A 15,242-nucleotide genomic window follows, 5' to 3' on the forward strand; every position below is an offset into this window, starting at 1 on the left:
CAATGGCCTATAATAAACAAAGTTCGCTAAGATAAGGCATTTGAGTTGTAAGTGCAAAAACAGCTGACCTTAAGCTACAGGGCAGAGATGTTAATGCAGCAGATATATCTGTACAATCAAACCCTTCCATGCTGGTGAAAGACTTTGCCCTCAAAGTCTAGAGTCCAAACTTTACAAAAATCAAGGCAAAGTGGAGAACTACTCAATGCGACAATGCAATAAAAAGAACAGGATTTCACAAGACCCTTGTTGCAAACACTGAAGTGGAATCTCTATACAAGTTTGACAAGAAGACAGTAGTCGTTTACATTCCCTCAAGTCACACCTGGGTTCCAAAGCAACTCTAAATTCAGCGGATGTTGGTGGTGTGCGGATGGAAAGAAGAGATCAATGTACATTTTGTCTGTGAAAATGGCAGCCATGGCTCTGCCCAAACTATTTCAGGGTTTCAAGAGAGTTCAGGAAGGAATTACTATACTATCAGGGCTGGACCGAGTCCTTCCTTTCAGGAGTGGAAGCAAGAAGAATCAGAGTAAGGAGACCATGACTTAAGGGCAAAGTTGCCATAGCATTTTATTATCTTTACAAAGAAAACCAATAATACTTTAATTGAAATACACTCACTGAATGATGACTCAACTCACAAGGCAAAGAGAGATGTCTTTGGGAAGGGCACTTAAGGTAGAATGTTAGCAGATATGACTGCTTGTTTAAAACAAAAATGAGCTACTGTTAATTAAAGGTTAGAGGCTTTGTTAGGACTGCTGCTTTTCATCCTTTCCACTCCAGCCTACTGGAAATCAGTGGCAATTAAGAAACCATCACATTCACCACACTCATCAGATGCCACAGCAACGGGGTAGTTCCATTTTCAAATGTTCTGTCCCCCTAAAACATCCATCCTTATGACACCAGTTTTCCCAAGCAAAGGTTCAGAAAATATGTTAAGAGCTGGCATAACTGATTCAGGAAACTTCTTAAAAGCCCTCATTTCTCAGTCTGACTTCCAGCTTACACCAGCTTACTTGAGCTTCCCAACGTCACCAGCAGCTTCTACTTCTGCTAATGATAGGTGTTTTTCCATGATACTGGTTGTGGCAGTCCCAAATGAGCTATGCCTCCCGATACTCATGCCTATGTGTAATGTCCTTCTTGAACCTGGGCTGGGTCTGTGACTTCCTTTCGTCAGTAGAGTGAAGCAAAAGTGATGTGACAGTTCTGAGCCTAAGTCTTAAGAAGGCCTAGCCACTTCTGCTTTTGTGTTCTTGGGAGCTCTGAGCTGCCAGGTAACAGGTGCAGCTCCCTTGCTGGAGAAGCCACTTGGAAAGCCCACATGTAGGACAGACCCTGAGTACTACTGAGAGAGAGACAAGCCTAGCCATCCTAAGGTCTCAGTCGACTAGCCAACTCCATGAGTGACTATCAGCAAGACAAGCAGAAGACCAACTCAGTTGAGCCCAGCCCAGAATGAAGAATAATGAGCAAAAAAAGAGATGTTGTTTTAAGCTACTATTTTTTGGGGTGATTTTCCAGCAACAACTGACAACCAAAACACTGGTCATCTATAGATGCCGTTTTTCAAAATGCAAGACAATTACTCCAATGCAAAGAAAATGTGACCCATTTTCCCACCACAACATTTTCAGTGAAAAGTCTGAATGGTAATTGGTTATCTGCTAAGAAGAAAAAAACACCTCTTATCCTAATTCATAAATTTCCATGATTTTTTACAATGTCATCTTCTGACATCTGGGGCACTGGCTTAATTATCTTTTAGCTAAAAAAAGGCCATCAAAATGAATTATCCACTGCTAGATAAGTGATGATAAATGAAATTGTTTTCCCTTCTATAGATATTGTTACTTATTTTTCCCAAATCATTTCTCGTCTTACAAGTGCTCTATCATCTCCTACAAAGATAAAAAAAACTTGTTAAGGTTATATAAAGAATAAAAAACAACTGCTGATAACTAGAATTTGAGTTACCATCTTCTGCAAAATATGGAGGACAATTTAAATGCTTCCTCAATTTAAAACAAAATTCTATAAAATATTACATTGTCTGCATTGTAGAGATGATTTCTCTTATCTGAGAAAATGAGTAACTGGAAATCAGGTTCTGTTGAGTTAGTATGCAGTGGTTTTTAAATGGTTTCAAATTTTGCTCATCAAAAGGTAGTCATCCACAATTCAAACCTTTCAAATCGAAATTTATTCTTCACATAACCTTCCTTGCATCTTTTCTTGATCTTTCCAGGGAAAGGGTGAAAAGTCCATATCTAATTCTGTGCTGAAGTTTTGGTGAGTCTTCTCATCTGAAATTTTTCTGCTGCTGCATCAGCCCCACATTTCCATAGACTCAAGCATTACCTTCTCTCATTTCTGCACAGGATGGTGTTGGGGTACAAGGTGGGAGGGGACTCTGATCTTCACTTCTCTGGTTCACTAGAGAATACTTAATATTTGTATATTCATGCCCTTTCCTCTTACTTTTCTGCTCTTTTTCATCCTGTACTGTTGTGTTTCAATGTAATGCTGGATGGCCATATAGATAAATTGGTGCTGTGCTTCTGTCTGAGCCATCACTGACTTCTGAGACTGCACCATCTGAATGGTCTTGGGCACATCAATGTCACAGTCGACACCTTTTTCTCTGATGATGTCAATAAGGATATCAGTCACAATGAATGCTCCCATCTGGCCAGTTCCACCACTGCAGTGAACCACCACAGGCCCAGCAACCACTTCGCTGCTCTCTTGTGTATGGTGCACTTTCTCCAAGAAGCCAGCTCGACCCAAGGTCACTGGGCACTCCATGGTGCAGCCAGGTCTGAAAATGGTATTGCCAGACCCTTCTCTCTGTATTCCCCTGGAGTAAAGCTTGCCCAACCTTTGAGAGTTCAAGTTCTCTTAACGTATAGTCATGAGCAGCTCTTTCTTTGATATTCCTAACATGCATGATGCCATATTCTTTTAGAGCATTCTTTTCTTCAGGTCAGTAGTTGACACATTTACTCTTTTCTCTTTCCACTTCTTTCGTTGTCATGACAATCACTCACGAGTTCTCCTGGAACACTATCCGCCAGAAGTTGTTCACTGTGTTTAGCAGGCAGCCTTGGGTGGCAATGCAACTCTTTTTGGATGCTGAATTGTTGCGCTTGGTTTCAAATTCAGGCATTACAATATTTGCATTGATATAATCTGAAACAGGCTCACTGGGATCACCATTGTGAAGATCAACCCTGGTATGATCAAAGGGCAGGATGTTTTTATATTTATTTTTGTTTTTATTTTCTTGCCTCCTACCCTCTTTTTGACTGTAGAACCGAAAGCCTTGTTTGACTTCATATGTGTTTCCAGCTATTTGCTTAAGTCTTGACACCAACTTTCTAGTTCAGCAGCATTGATACGAATTGTGTTGAGGGGCTGCCTGAACTGTAGTCCTTTGCCCAGCACTTTCACTGCAGGATTCTTCTTGTAGTACTCATGAGACCTGTCAAAGAATAAAACCGTTCTCTTCCACCAACATCATATATTTCAGTTCCTGGCAGTGAATCATGACGTAGATTACTTCTCCCCTCTGTCATCACCAGCGTGGACAGAGAGAACAAACTCTCCAGGGAGGCTCTGGTTCTCTCGTACAAGAAAACTACTATGTTTCCTTTCTCAGTTAATAATTTCTCTGCTTCTTTCTCAGAAGGGTGTTCATGAAACACCTTTCAGAGATAGGATCTGCACAGTTCCGAGAATATTTGAGCTCAATAATGTCTCCATTCTTCTCTTTTAACTGCCTGTGATGTTCCATGTAACACTGGACTAACTCAGCCAAAGTGGCAAACTTCTCCCCTCCACACGGCATAGTGATCACCAGTGTTCTGAATCTTGATGTATGTGATGGCTCCATTTAAGGAAAGCATTAAGTCTCCAGGGTTACTTTTACTGGGCCTTGCCAAAAAACTGCCATCAACTCCTCTTGTCAACAGTAGGTTTTCTGCTTCCACGCCAGTGAGATGAAACCATCTCCAAGATGTCATGTTCCTTCCATCCTCTGGTTCCGGATGGACCTGCTCCTGCTCAGGCTTCGCTAGACCCAATCACATTGGGGTGGCCCAAGAGAGGCCTGCTTGGGACTAGACAAGGAGGGGCAAAGCCAGCTGCTGTGCGCAGACCCCATGCAGGCCTGGGGATCCTGAAGACAGTGCCAATACTTTGTGAGGGTTTTTTTTTTTTTTTAGAGAAGTTGTGGGTTTACAGAACAATCAAGCATCAAATACAGGATTCCCATACATCACCCCACCCCCAACACCTTGCATTGAACTGGAACATTTGTCACAATGTTAGCAATTTTAATAATTGTACTATGAATTAAAGTCCATGGTTTGATTTAGGGTTCCCTGTTTGTGTAGTGTTAATTCTATGGATTTTAAAAAAAATTTGTATTCTGTTACCGTGTATACAATCTAATATTTCCCCTTTTAATCACATTCAGATATATATTTCAGTGCTATTAATTGTTTACAATGTTGTACTACCTTCACCATCATCTATTATATAAACATTTCCCTCATTCAAAATAGGAACCCTGTAGATTTTAAGCCTTAACTTCCTATTTCCTATCCCCATCTGGTCTCCTGGAAACCTATATTCTAGATTCTGCCATGTCAATAGTTTTTAATTTATAATATCAATTCTAATGGTTTAATATATTTCATTGTTTTAATGCACTCTTATTTGTTTAGCCAAATCTCCACTGATTATACAACTTTCCAAAACTCTATTGGAAATTCAAGTTATTCACTATTTTTCACTAATAAACACAACATTTGGATTAATTTCCTTGCAATTAAGTCCTTTGTTATTTCATTAAGATAAATTCCTAGAAATGGAATTGGTGGGTGATATGTGTCCAAGCATAGGCATATTTAAAAACTTTTGATATATATTGCCAAATTACCCTCCAAAAAAGGATGTACCCATTTACATGCAGAGAGTCTATTTCGAGTGCAACAGAAAGCTCTGGGACTGGTAACTCTCGACTCAGCTGCTCATGGGCTTTCAGCCAAATTCCTAGGGAGAAGAGTGTGGAAACCAGAGTACACTGAAAAGCTGTGCTGCTAGTGACTCAGGACACTGCGAGTGGCTTGGTGGGGGAAGTTCCAGTGCTGGAGGAGGAAGCATCTCCCACCTTAGCAGAGCAATAGGTGGGGGGGACGTGTGGCAGGAGCAGCAGGTCCTGAGTCTGAGATGGGAGCAGCAAGCTCCCCCAAGAGGGGCCACACCAGTCTACATGAGAGTATCACCTGGTTTTTGGAAAATGAAGAGATGTGAAGAGGGGGCTCTTGTTGATTACTTGAGAGTGGGAGAGATATCCCCAAGGATCCCTGAATGAGTTGGGAGGGACCTGTGGGCTGGGGTTCCAGGGATTTCATTGGAGGGAGCCTGAGATCACTATGATTATGACCCATGCTTGTGAATTATCTCCCTCAGGCTTTCAGGGCCTGGGAAAATACAGGTTATGCTAGGGAATGAGAACAGAAGGACTGATAGCCTTTGCAAATTTTATGCACTAATAGAAGATGCTATTTGATTTTGGTTCTTTGCCCAGTATAAGAGATCCCAGGAGGCATACTTAAAAGGAAAGCTAGGCTGATCTTCAATGAAAAATAAAATTATTTATTTTATAAACATGAAAGTTATGGGACACTCAATAATATGTGTTGGCAAGTGAACTTCTGCAATGTAATATGATAAATAAAAGAAGTTAATTCGTCTCGGGGGAAGAACCTGAATTTCACTTATCATTGGAAGACTTTGAAAGAACTTTCAGCAGGAATCTTTCTAAGGAAGATAAGCAGTGGTCTCTGATTTAGTGGTGGATCAGGCATCTCTGAAAGGGGAATAGCACTTCACTGTGGATCAGACAGACAGTTGCTGTTACTGTGCTTATTTGTATTTCAAGATATTCACAGAGCACTTGGTCGTCTTTGGGCCTTGGGCTTTGCTGGTCAGACACAACCCATAGGATCAAGAGATTCAAATGATCTTGATATGGACCTCATGTGAGAAATAAATAATGTCTTGTAGATACAAAGTGAAGAATAAACAAAATTTTGTTTGGCTTCTTTGAAATGTAGATTTAGCTGCCAAAGTTGCTTCCAATGGTAAACGTATGTTCTGTACATTTGCCCAGGGCAATGAATAAATTTCCAATAAAACAAATGAAACAATTCTTTCCCTGGGGTTGTTTCCTCCTATCTTCAAGTGGTATCCGTGAGAATTAATTACTTCATAAAGTCTCTCATTCTAGCCTAACAAATTAAAAATGGTCATGGAAAAACAAGGCTTACCGTCCATCACCGGTTTGGGCTGAGAACTTTTGAGGCGCAGCGAGGGCCGGAAGCGGGTGCGGTCGTTGAAGCTCCAGCTCTTCTGCACTTTGGTGGGGCTGCCCTCGGCGGTGATGTCAGTGCTCGGGGACCTCCGGTCACCCACCGAGGCTTGTCTGCTCTTAATACTCTGGCCCCTCGGGCTAGCCATGCGCACTCGCTCCTTAAAACTTAGCTTCTGACTGTGGAGAACAGAGGCATGATTATTCCATTTCAAGCAAATTCTTCCACTCCACTTGAGTAAATAATTTGATGAAATAATTTGATGTATATGGTTATCTATTTTGACAGAGAAATGTTTTCAGCAAGTAGGAGCACAGCAATGCATTTTTCCCTTATTGAAAATTTGAGATCCATTTAATTTCTAAATTTGTTTTCATTTGAAATCAGTCTCATTCTATAGGTATACACATTCATTCTTGGATTCATCATAGAAAGGGTTGAGACAAAATAAAGCGGTTTGTACACAATTACACTGGAAATAACCAAGAACTGGCTGGGTAATTACTTTAGAAATAGTTGGAAGATTTTAGTTTAAATGTTAACTTTAGAGATGAAAAAGAAAATTCTTTCTTATTTGGGAGCATATCTCTTTGTCATTTCTAACATTTTTACAGGAAAACAGGGATGACAGTTACATACATATCTACATTCTGCATGCATTTTATATTCCAGGCACGATTATGATATCCATAAATTCATGCAGTTTCATAGCAGTTGGTATCACTGCATACATAATATAAAGCACACAACATTTAACATCACATTTCTTTTATGCTTATAGTCATTCTGTGAGACAAAAAACAGGCAGGGTAGAACAGCCCCAACACATAATGAATGCAATGACTGATTAGCGGAATGAGATGTTATGTTCACTAACATGATTACCTGCTATTAAACAGGTTATTGATTTGCTGTGGCAGCTACTGGTAAATTATATTTGTCCAGACATTCAGCTCTCAGATGCCAGCTTGGATTGAATTGTAGGCTGATAAAGGAAGTAGTAAGAACAACAACAAAATCCAAAGTGCATCTCCACGCTTTCCTGATCAAGAGATGTGGTGCAATGTGGTGGGAAGAGCACAGCCCGTGGGAGTCAGACAGACTTGGATTAATCCCTGCCTTATCAGCCAGTGACATCACCTCTCTGGGGTTGGAGTTCTCATCTGTCACAGGGGGATGAAAATAGCAACACGGCCAAGGGACTTTGTGGGAATCAAATGAACTGTAGTGTGTATGGGAAGTACCTGGTGCATCATAGATGGTTTGATATAATATTCGGTTCCCTGTATACGCTGTTAAGACTAACCCCACAGTTCGCTTATGCATGGGGATTACTTTCTTTTCCACAGGAATGTTGTCATGCATGAGAAGCTTTGTGAACCCATTTTCATTTTTTTTTTTTTTATCCATCAGCTACCTGTGTTATTCATTAGAAGGGGACATTGTTATTGATGGGAGAGGCCCGAACTCTGTGGAACCTGAAGAAATGATGTTGTTTTGGGCCTGAGTATGTGCACTGGGTACTCTGACTCTGAGATGCCGAGACCCGCAGTCCTGCTGCAGTGCTGCAGCCTTTGGAGGGCATGAAGGCAGGGTTCTCATGGACAAGGATTATCTGATACCAAGTGGAGGCCTTTTCTTTTCCACTTACCGCAGTGTCCACTGTCCCAAACTGCAGCATGCCAACAGCAAATTTGTTTAGTGGATATGTGTTTCATAGCTAACAAGAAACAGTAACATTTATTTTTTCCATGCCTAGTTGCTTAACAAATGATATTCTAAAAGACACCACATTTTATGTGTTTACATGAAAACAAATCAAATCATGAACTATGGTGGTCAGAGAGTCCTGGGAACAATAAACAAATTGACCATGCAACTGACAGCTCCTCCTCTGAAATGCAAACACAGCTAAGTCTAGCAGGACTAGCTGAAGGCAACATGCAAAGAACAGGCAAGGCAGTTTTGTGATGGGGTCAGGTGGCTTCAAGAATTCTTTAAAACCAGCCCACTGGTTAAAGGATTTATCTGCACTTGACAAATGTGTGATTAAGTGATAGATTATATTAAACAACAGCAACATTAACATCATAAAACTGCATCTTTTTATTCTCAGGCTAGGTTCTCCATGTCATCCAAAAGTCTTCAATTATTTAAACAAATCATCAAAGGGATAGTGCCCAAAATGTCTACTTTTCCTGAGCCATTTTTTTTTAATTGTAAAAATTTCAAACATCATCTTAGTTTCAGCACATCTGTTCCATCATTTAAATTTATGATGATCTGGTTCAGGAAGCATATCCTCATTCCTGCACCTTTAATTAGATTAATGAAAGGCTCAAGTCAACATAGCTATCATTACAAGTATTCTCACTGTACTTTAGCCAATCCTATTACCATTTCTGCAAATAACAGATGATAATTACTATGAGAGGTTGAGTTTAGTTAATATCACATTATTGTCTCAAGATATTTTCAAGATATGTCTCTTTTCTGTACCAACTAAATGCACAGGGAACTGATAAAAGCATCATGACACCATCTAATATGAACCTTATTTTTTCCTTTCTTAAAATATCAGCTACTGAAAAGAAAAAAATCTAAAATGAAAATATCAGCATCAAATTCACCATGATTTATATACAACTACAAAATATTAAAACATTGCTCTTTTGAAAATGCTTTAAAAAATTTCCTCTATGAAACATTTTGATATTAACTCTAAGCATTAATGAAAAGTGGGGGTAATATTATTTGCTGAAGCCAAGTAGCATTTAAAGCATTGAAAAGATGTAATGCTTTTGTACTAAACTACATGATATATTGCCAATGTTTAATATTAAAAATAATTTTTATGGACAATTTAAAAATGAACTCAATATTTTACACACTAAATTAGAAAACAATGGAATGGGTTTTTTTTTTAGCCATAACTGTATGAAAATTAAGAGTAAGCCTCTAGTTCAGAATTTTTCAACCAGGTAATATTTTCATTCCAAGACAAAGATCTGTTCTTGCGTCTTCTTGCAAAAAGTTCTTTTTTATTAGGTTTTCTACTTCATTTCCCTTTGGAAATCAACAGAGCATCTTGATTAGATGGCTATTAAACTGATTAGGTGGCTGTTACTAAAAACACACACTGATGAAAAATATAGACTCTCCACTGGTACATAAAAGTTTTCATTGTTTCATTATTTCCTTGTTTTTTTGTGACCTCCGTACAGATTATTTTGGAGGAAGATTTAGGAAGAAAGCCAGGGATAACCTCCAGGAGTCCAGCAAGGTCTCTCTTTGGAGGATGTAACCAAAAGGTCAATGATTGCAGCATCTTTCTTACCATGCAGTCCCACAGTCCCAGCTGAGGACCATATTCAGAGGAGCCTGCATAAAAACTGCTCTGCTCTGCGAGGTAATTCTTCCCTCTCTAGGAACCAGATGTACAAGTTCAAATGGCCCAGCATGCAGTCTGCTACTGGATATTTCCTGCCAACAAACTTTGTGGCATCTTCATAACCCCACAGAAATCCTCTTGGACTTAGAATGCTGTAGTAATTGTTAAATTTTATTAGGGGCTTTAGCCCTTCATAGGATAAGCAGTCTACTAATTCTCGCCTCAGGCACAATATGGCAACGGAGCCATAACAATCCAGTGCGTGCAGCAGCTCAGCAGTTGTCCAACCACGAGGAGTAGCCAAGGGGCTAGCTGCCAGTCCTATGCCCGACCCTGCCTAGTGCTCCTGTGGTTTCCAAGCAGGCAACAGGCAACAAGAAAAATTACAAGCAGTTGAAAACCTCATTCAAGAAGTCCCTAGGAAAAGTGAGTCTCTGGACAGGGCTCAGGTGGGGGTGGCGGTGTAACCATGCACCTGAGATTAGTTGGCATTCTCAAATCTCATGTCAATAGCCAGGATGCTGGGTACCTCTGCTTCCATGAGGTGTACACTCTGGAGAACTTCTGCTTATTACTACAGAACTTACTAGAGTGAGGGAAATAGAGCAGCACATTACTAAGCATTTCACCACCAGGAAAGCACTTGGGGATTTCTTTTTTCCTTTTCCAAAAACAAAGCCATTTGGCTTCATTGCTTTACATATATTAGCAAATGGATTATGTATGCAGTAAGCACTAACTAGTTTACTTGTGCTGCTCAAAATATATCCAAAGGTTAGACTGAAATAATTAGATTTGAAATAGGCATTACAAATAATGGTAGTCTATGTCAGCATCAGTTTCATATGAACGTAAGGATATAAATATTTTAGAATATATCAATGTGTAATAAATATCACTACAGCATAGCATACATGATTGAGGAATAAAATATTTCAGAACTTTAAAAAATAAATATTTATAGAAATCAGTGTAGTAGATAACATTAATTGCTTTGAAATAAAAAAGTTCTTGATTTTTATGAAACACCTGAAATTACAGTTAATAGAGGTAATCAATTGTCAGATAGAATATAGATAGAAAAAAAGGTAGGTTTCTTATTTTAAGTCCTATGATATGTTTCTGAAAGATGAAATCCTCTATCAATTTATGTGAACAGAAGGAGAGACTATTTTGAAAATATTGTTTTTGAAACAATCTAACACTCTGCCAATAAGGACACGAGCTGACTATGCTAAAAAAAATCAAATCTAGTTTTACTGACTTTAGTTTAACAACACATGCAGATCATTCACTGCACACAGAAGAAAGAAATATAAATGCTAGAAAATAAATGCAGGAGAAATTGAAAAAGAATGCACAGCCTTTCCCACAAGTGTTCTAGAGTTCTTTCCCAAGAACCACACACCTTATCAGAACCTAATAAAACCAACTACGAAGGAGAGTTCAGATTAAGCACTCAGTGACTCAAAGCACAAGCAAGTAATGCAATAAAAGAATATAATTTTGGCTTTAACCCTTAAGACATGCACCTTTTTAACAGTCTCACAGGTAACTGTTAAAGCATCTTTAGGTAGTCTTTTGTCTAAGAAGTCTGAAAAGTTCTAGTAATGCCTTATAAACTGTGATTAAGAGCCAAAGTACAAAGGAGGCATACAGCCAACCATTGTTGATTAAGGAGACAGTGAGACTTATCAGTATCTCTAAACCTCATATCTATTCTTATAGCAGGAAGAAGTAAAATTCTTCTTGTGCCAAACTAGCTATTGTGACAAACTAGCTATTTGATTACTAACTGACCTTGTGGAAAAGCCAGGAAGAAGGGAGGAGGACATAGGACCTCAAGGTGAGGATACTGGGTTATTTGCCCAAATGTGTTTATAAGGAAATTCTATTTCTTGCACATGACAATTTGTACCAAAATAGCGAAAAATTGTCCAATTTAAAAAATGAGTTGGAAAAATTACTTAATGGGATGATTAATAAAAGTAAAATCAATAAACACACTCACTACCACTTTCATGAGTTTAGAACAGTTTTAGAGGGAAGACAGAGGAAAACAAATGAGTAACTGTCACTCAAGTATTTGTGGTCTCAGTAGGGGAAGAACAGAGCAAGCTCTGTTGAGACTAACAGCAATTTGTACCTGACCCTGTACCAAAGAGAGCCAAGGAACCACTATTTTCATTTTTCAATTGAGCTATATTAAAAGCTATTCTTGAGACTGATGGTTTGCATTTTTAAAGAAAATTTTTGGACTTGTCATAAACAGTGGAAAATTGTCATGGAATTGGATGTCCTTTCTTACCCATGACATTGTAGATGAATTTTGTTTAAACATACCCTGACCTCAGTGCAAAAAACAGCATAGTTTCTTCTTTTCAACAACAATATTTGAAAGCAGGGAACATATTTAACTAAGGGTACATATGAATGTGTGTGATGCCTCAGTCCATTCTGCAGAGAGAAAAGCCTCTGTGTATGGCCCAGTGTATAAGGCCCTCTCATTCTGTTCAATGCAGTTGCTGTAAGATGAATTTTTCAGTACTTGGGTTGATATGATAAAAACTTTGAGGAAGGACTTAGGAAATTCCAGGCTCCTAAGTATCTGAAAGATAACAGGGTTGGCTCCTACTTGGGCTGAAGCTTGTCTATTCTGTTTATCTGAATTGCCATCAATACCTAATTGCTCCAAACACAGTATAAGGTTCTCCACTTGGGTGGTTGTTAAATAGCTCATTTTCAACTGCAGTAGGCATTTATCAACAATATTCTGGACCTTGATCTGCTCTCACTTAAGAAGGCACCCTCAGCATAAATGCATTTGCTTTTGTGCATGCTTTGTTTGGGTAAGGACAAATTTGTTATTTCCTCACATGGTATTGTTGCTATTATTATCAAGATAGTCATTTCTGCATTCATTATACAGTATTATAAATTCCCTTGTATATGGAACACAACAAGGTAATATTAAAATGGGACCTTCAGCTTATTGTAACAATTTTAATTTTTCATTTTCTCCCTTTTTATATTTCTCCTCTTTTCCCATTTTGTTTGTGTTTTATCTCTCATTACACTGTAAACTATTTGAGGTTAGGGACATTTTATTAGTCTATCCAAGAATTATTTATTGAATACATTCTTTATCAATAGCTTTACACAGGGTGATGTGACAGAGAGTTGAAAGATAAAAGACTTCAGTGTATGAAGCATTAAGTAAGGCATATGGACTAAGCAATAATACAGGAAGTGTTCCAAGGTCCCCCCTCCCCCAAATGTCCAGTGACCACAGAGAAGCAAGAAATCTCTGTGTGTGATTCTCTAAATAACTAACCTAGTTCATTGGCTCTGTGCATATTCAAAACTACAGGTGAGTTACCACTGACCACCCCAGTCATGAGCATGCAGAATAGATTTTAATGTTTTAGATATAATATGAACATCGTGAAATTCAGAAAACTTGGTTGGTATTCTTTTGCATTGGGACAGGTGACTATGAGGCTCATTTTTGGACTGCGGAGCAAAAGCTTGATGATTACACTTCAATTTTGTCTTTGTCTTCTGACTTGCTAACATTTAAAAAGATGCAACATCACTGTGTTGACACAGGCTGACCCCTCACTCAGAATTGCTATAGAAACTATGCTTATCCAATCACCTCTCCATGACTTAGAAACTTCTCATTTAGATGTTCACAGCCTCATTTTGATGTTGTTTTCAGGTAGCTATGGAGCTCATGACAAAGGTGGCCTCTGCCCTTAGAATTTGGAGACAAATCATCCTTTGAGATAATTTCTGAATGGGTAGCTCATTATAATAGGAAGCTGTACAAATATCAAAGAGACCAAATCATAGGTAATAATGATTACGATTTATTCTGTAGTAACTTTTTTTTCAGGTAAAGTCACAACAGAAAGATAGTGGGGTCTGCATAGAGTCTAGATAAAGAATGACTAAAGGGGCAGAATCCAGTATTAATGCAAAGAATGTCCCAAGTCTAATGACCAGAGCCTCTCTTTGGGCAAAAATATCTCTGAAGTAAAGAAGAGAAACTCTTCAGGATACTAAAACTTTCAGGAAATATCACCCAGAAACATCTAATGTCATCTGCTGTAACCCTGTAACCCAGTGCCTAACAGATGAGAGACTACCCAGCAGTGGTGCCTGACTACTAGCATGTCCCACCATATCTATCTCCCATCATAAATGAAGACATTTATGTTTAGGTTTGTGAATCTTACTAACAGAAATGAAATACACAAAGCCTCATCATGTCAAATGAGCTTTCAAAAGTAGTTTCAGAATGGTGTGCTACCATCATCACCATCCATTACCAAAACATTTCCATCATGCCAAATAGGAAACCGGAACATTTTAAGCCTTACCTTCCCATTCCCTATCCCCACCCCATGCCCTAGTAATTTGTATTCTAGATCCTGAGTCTATGAGTTTGCTTATTCTTGAAATATATCTGAATGAGTTTAAAAGGGGGGAAGTTAGATTGTATATATGGTAACAGAATAAAATTTTTAAAAAAATCCATGGAAATACACTACACAAACAGTGAACCCTAAGTTAAATCATGAACTACAGTTAATAATACAATTATAAAAATATGCTTTCATCAATTGTAATAAATGTTCCATTCAAATGCAAGGTGTTAATTATTGGGTGGTATATGGGAATCCTGTATTTTATGCATGATTATTCTGTAAACCCACAAATTCTCTAATAAAGGGGAAAAGAAAGAAATAAGGTAAGATAATCAGGATCAAGAGATATCCACCCAAACCATTACTATGATAGATAAAGTACTTTATTAAAAAAGGTCATTTCAGTACTGTATAATTGTATTATTAATGTCATTATTACAACAGTACAAATATAAGGGACCAATTTTTGACCAACATTGACCTCCACCCAGGGGCCAACTCAGGGTAGGGTGGTGCCTTCATTTCCTCTTTACTGAAACAAGTGACAGTAACAGGAAAAACATGTCCCTTCTTCTCTTCCAGGTGCGTGGGATTCTCCCGCTGGTTCTGCCTCCACCATTCCTTACACAGTCATTGCTGGGATCCGTCTGGCACTTTCCTATAGGGCTTTGCTCCCATATTCAGACCCTTCTTGATACTCCCTAATACAGATCAAAATTTTTTATTTCACCTCCTATTTCACCTCTCTGCTATTTCATCTGATAAACTATCCCCTTCGCAGTCATTAAAGAGTGACAAAGTTAAGTTTCTGGGAAGACTATCTTCTTCCTAAAAGATGGGGATTCTTCTTTTGAATCAGATCACCTGAGCAAACCTTAGCACTCAGTGGGCTGGAGATTTAACAGCCAGATCGTTCTCATTTCCTGGATGCAGTGTTCCTCTTGCCAGAAAAACAATTTCTCACCCCAGAAAAAGGACACTAATGAAGGGGAATATATCTTATACTGCTGCCTGGGTCCATACATCCAG

The 15,242-nt window shown here is 38.7% G+C and overlaps 1 protein-coding gene and 1 pseudogene across 2 annotated transcripts in view; both read right to left on the bottom strand.

Moving 5' to 3' along the window:
- Positions 1 to 15,242, bottom strand: part of KCNQ5 (potassium voltage-gated channel subfamily Q member 5) — a 596,680-nt gene that overhangs the window by 62,371 nt on the left and 519,067 nt on the right. For both annotated transcript variants that reach the window (XM_037844184.1, XM_037844185.1), the window contains one exon: positions 6,348 to 6,568. In XM_037844184.1, the coding sequence (XP_037700112.1) occupies positions 6,348 to 6,568 (221 nt within the window). The remainder of the gene's footprint in view (positions 1 to 6,347; positions 6,569 to 15,242) is intronic.
- On the bottom strand, positions 2,302 to 4,034 carry LOC119540137 (annotated as a pseudogene).

Source organism: Choloepus didactylus, chromosome 7 (assembly GCF_015220235.1).
Source record: "Choloepus didactylus isolate mChoDid1 chromosome 7, mChoDid1.pri, whole genome shotgun sequence".
Lineage (NCBI taxonomy): Eukaryota > Metazoa > Chordata > Mammalia > Pilosa > Megalonychidae > Choloepus > Choloepus didactylus.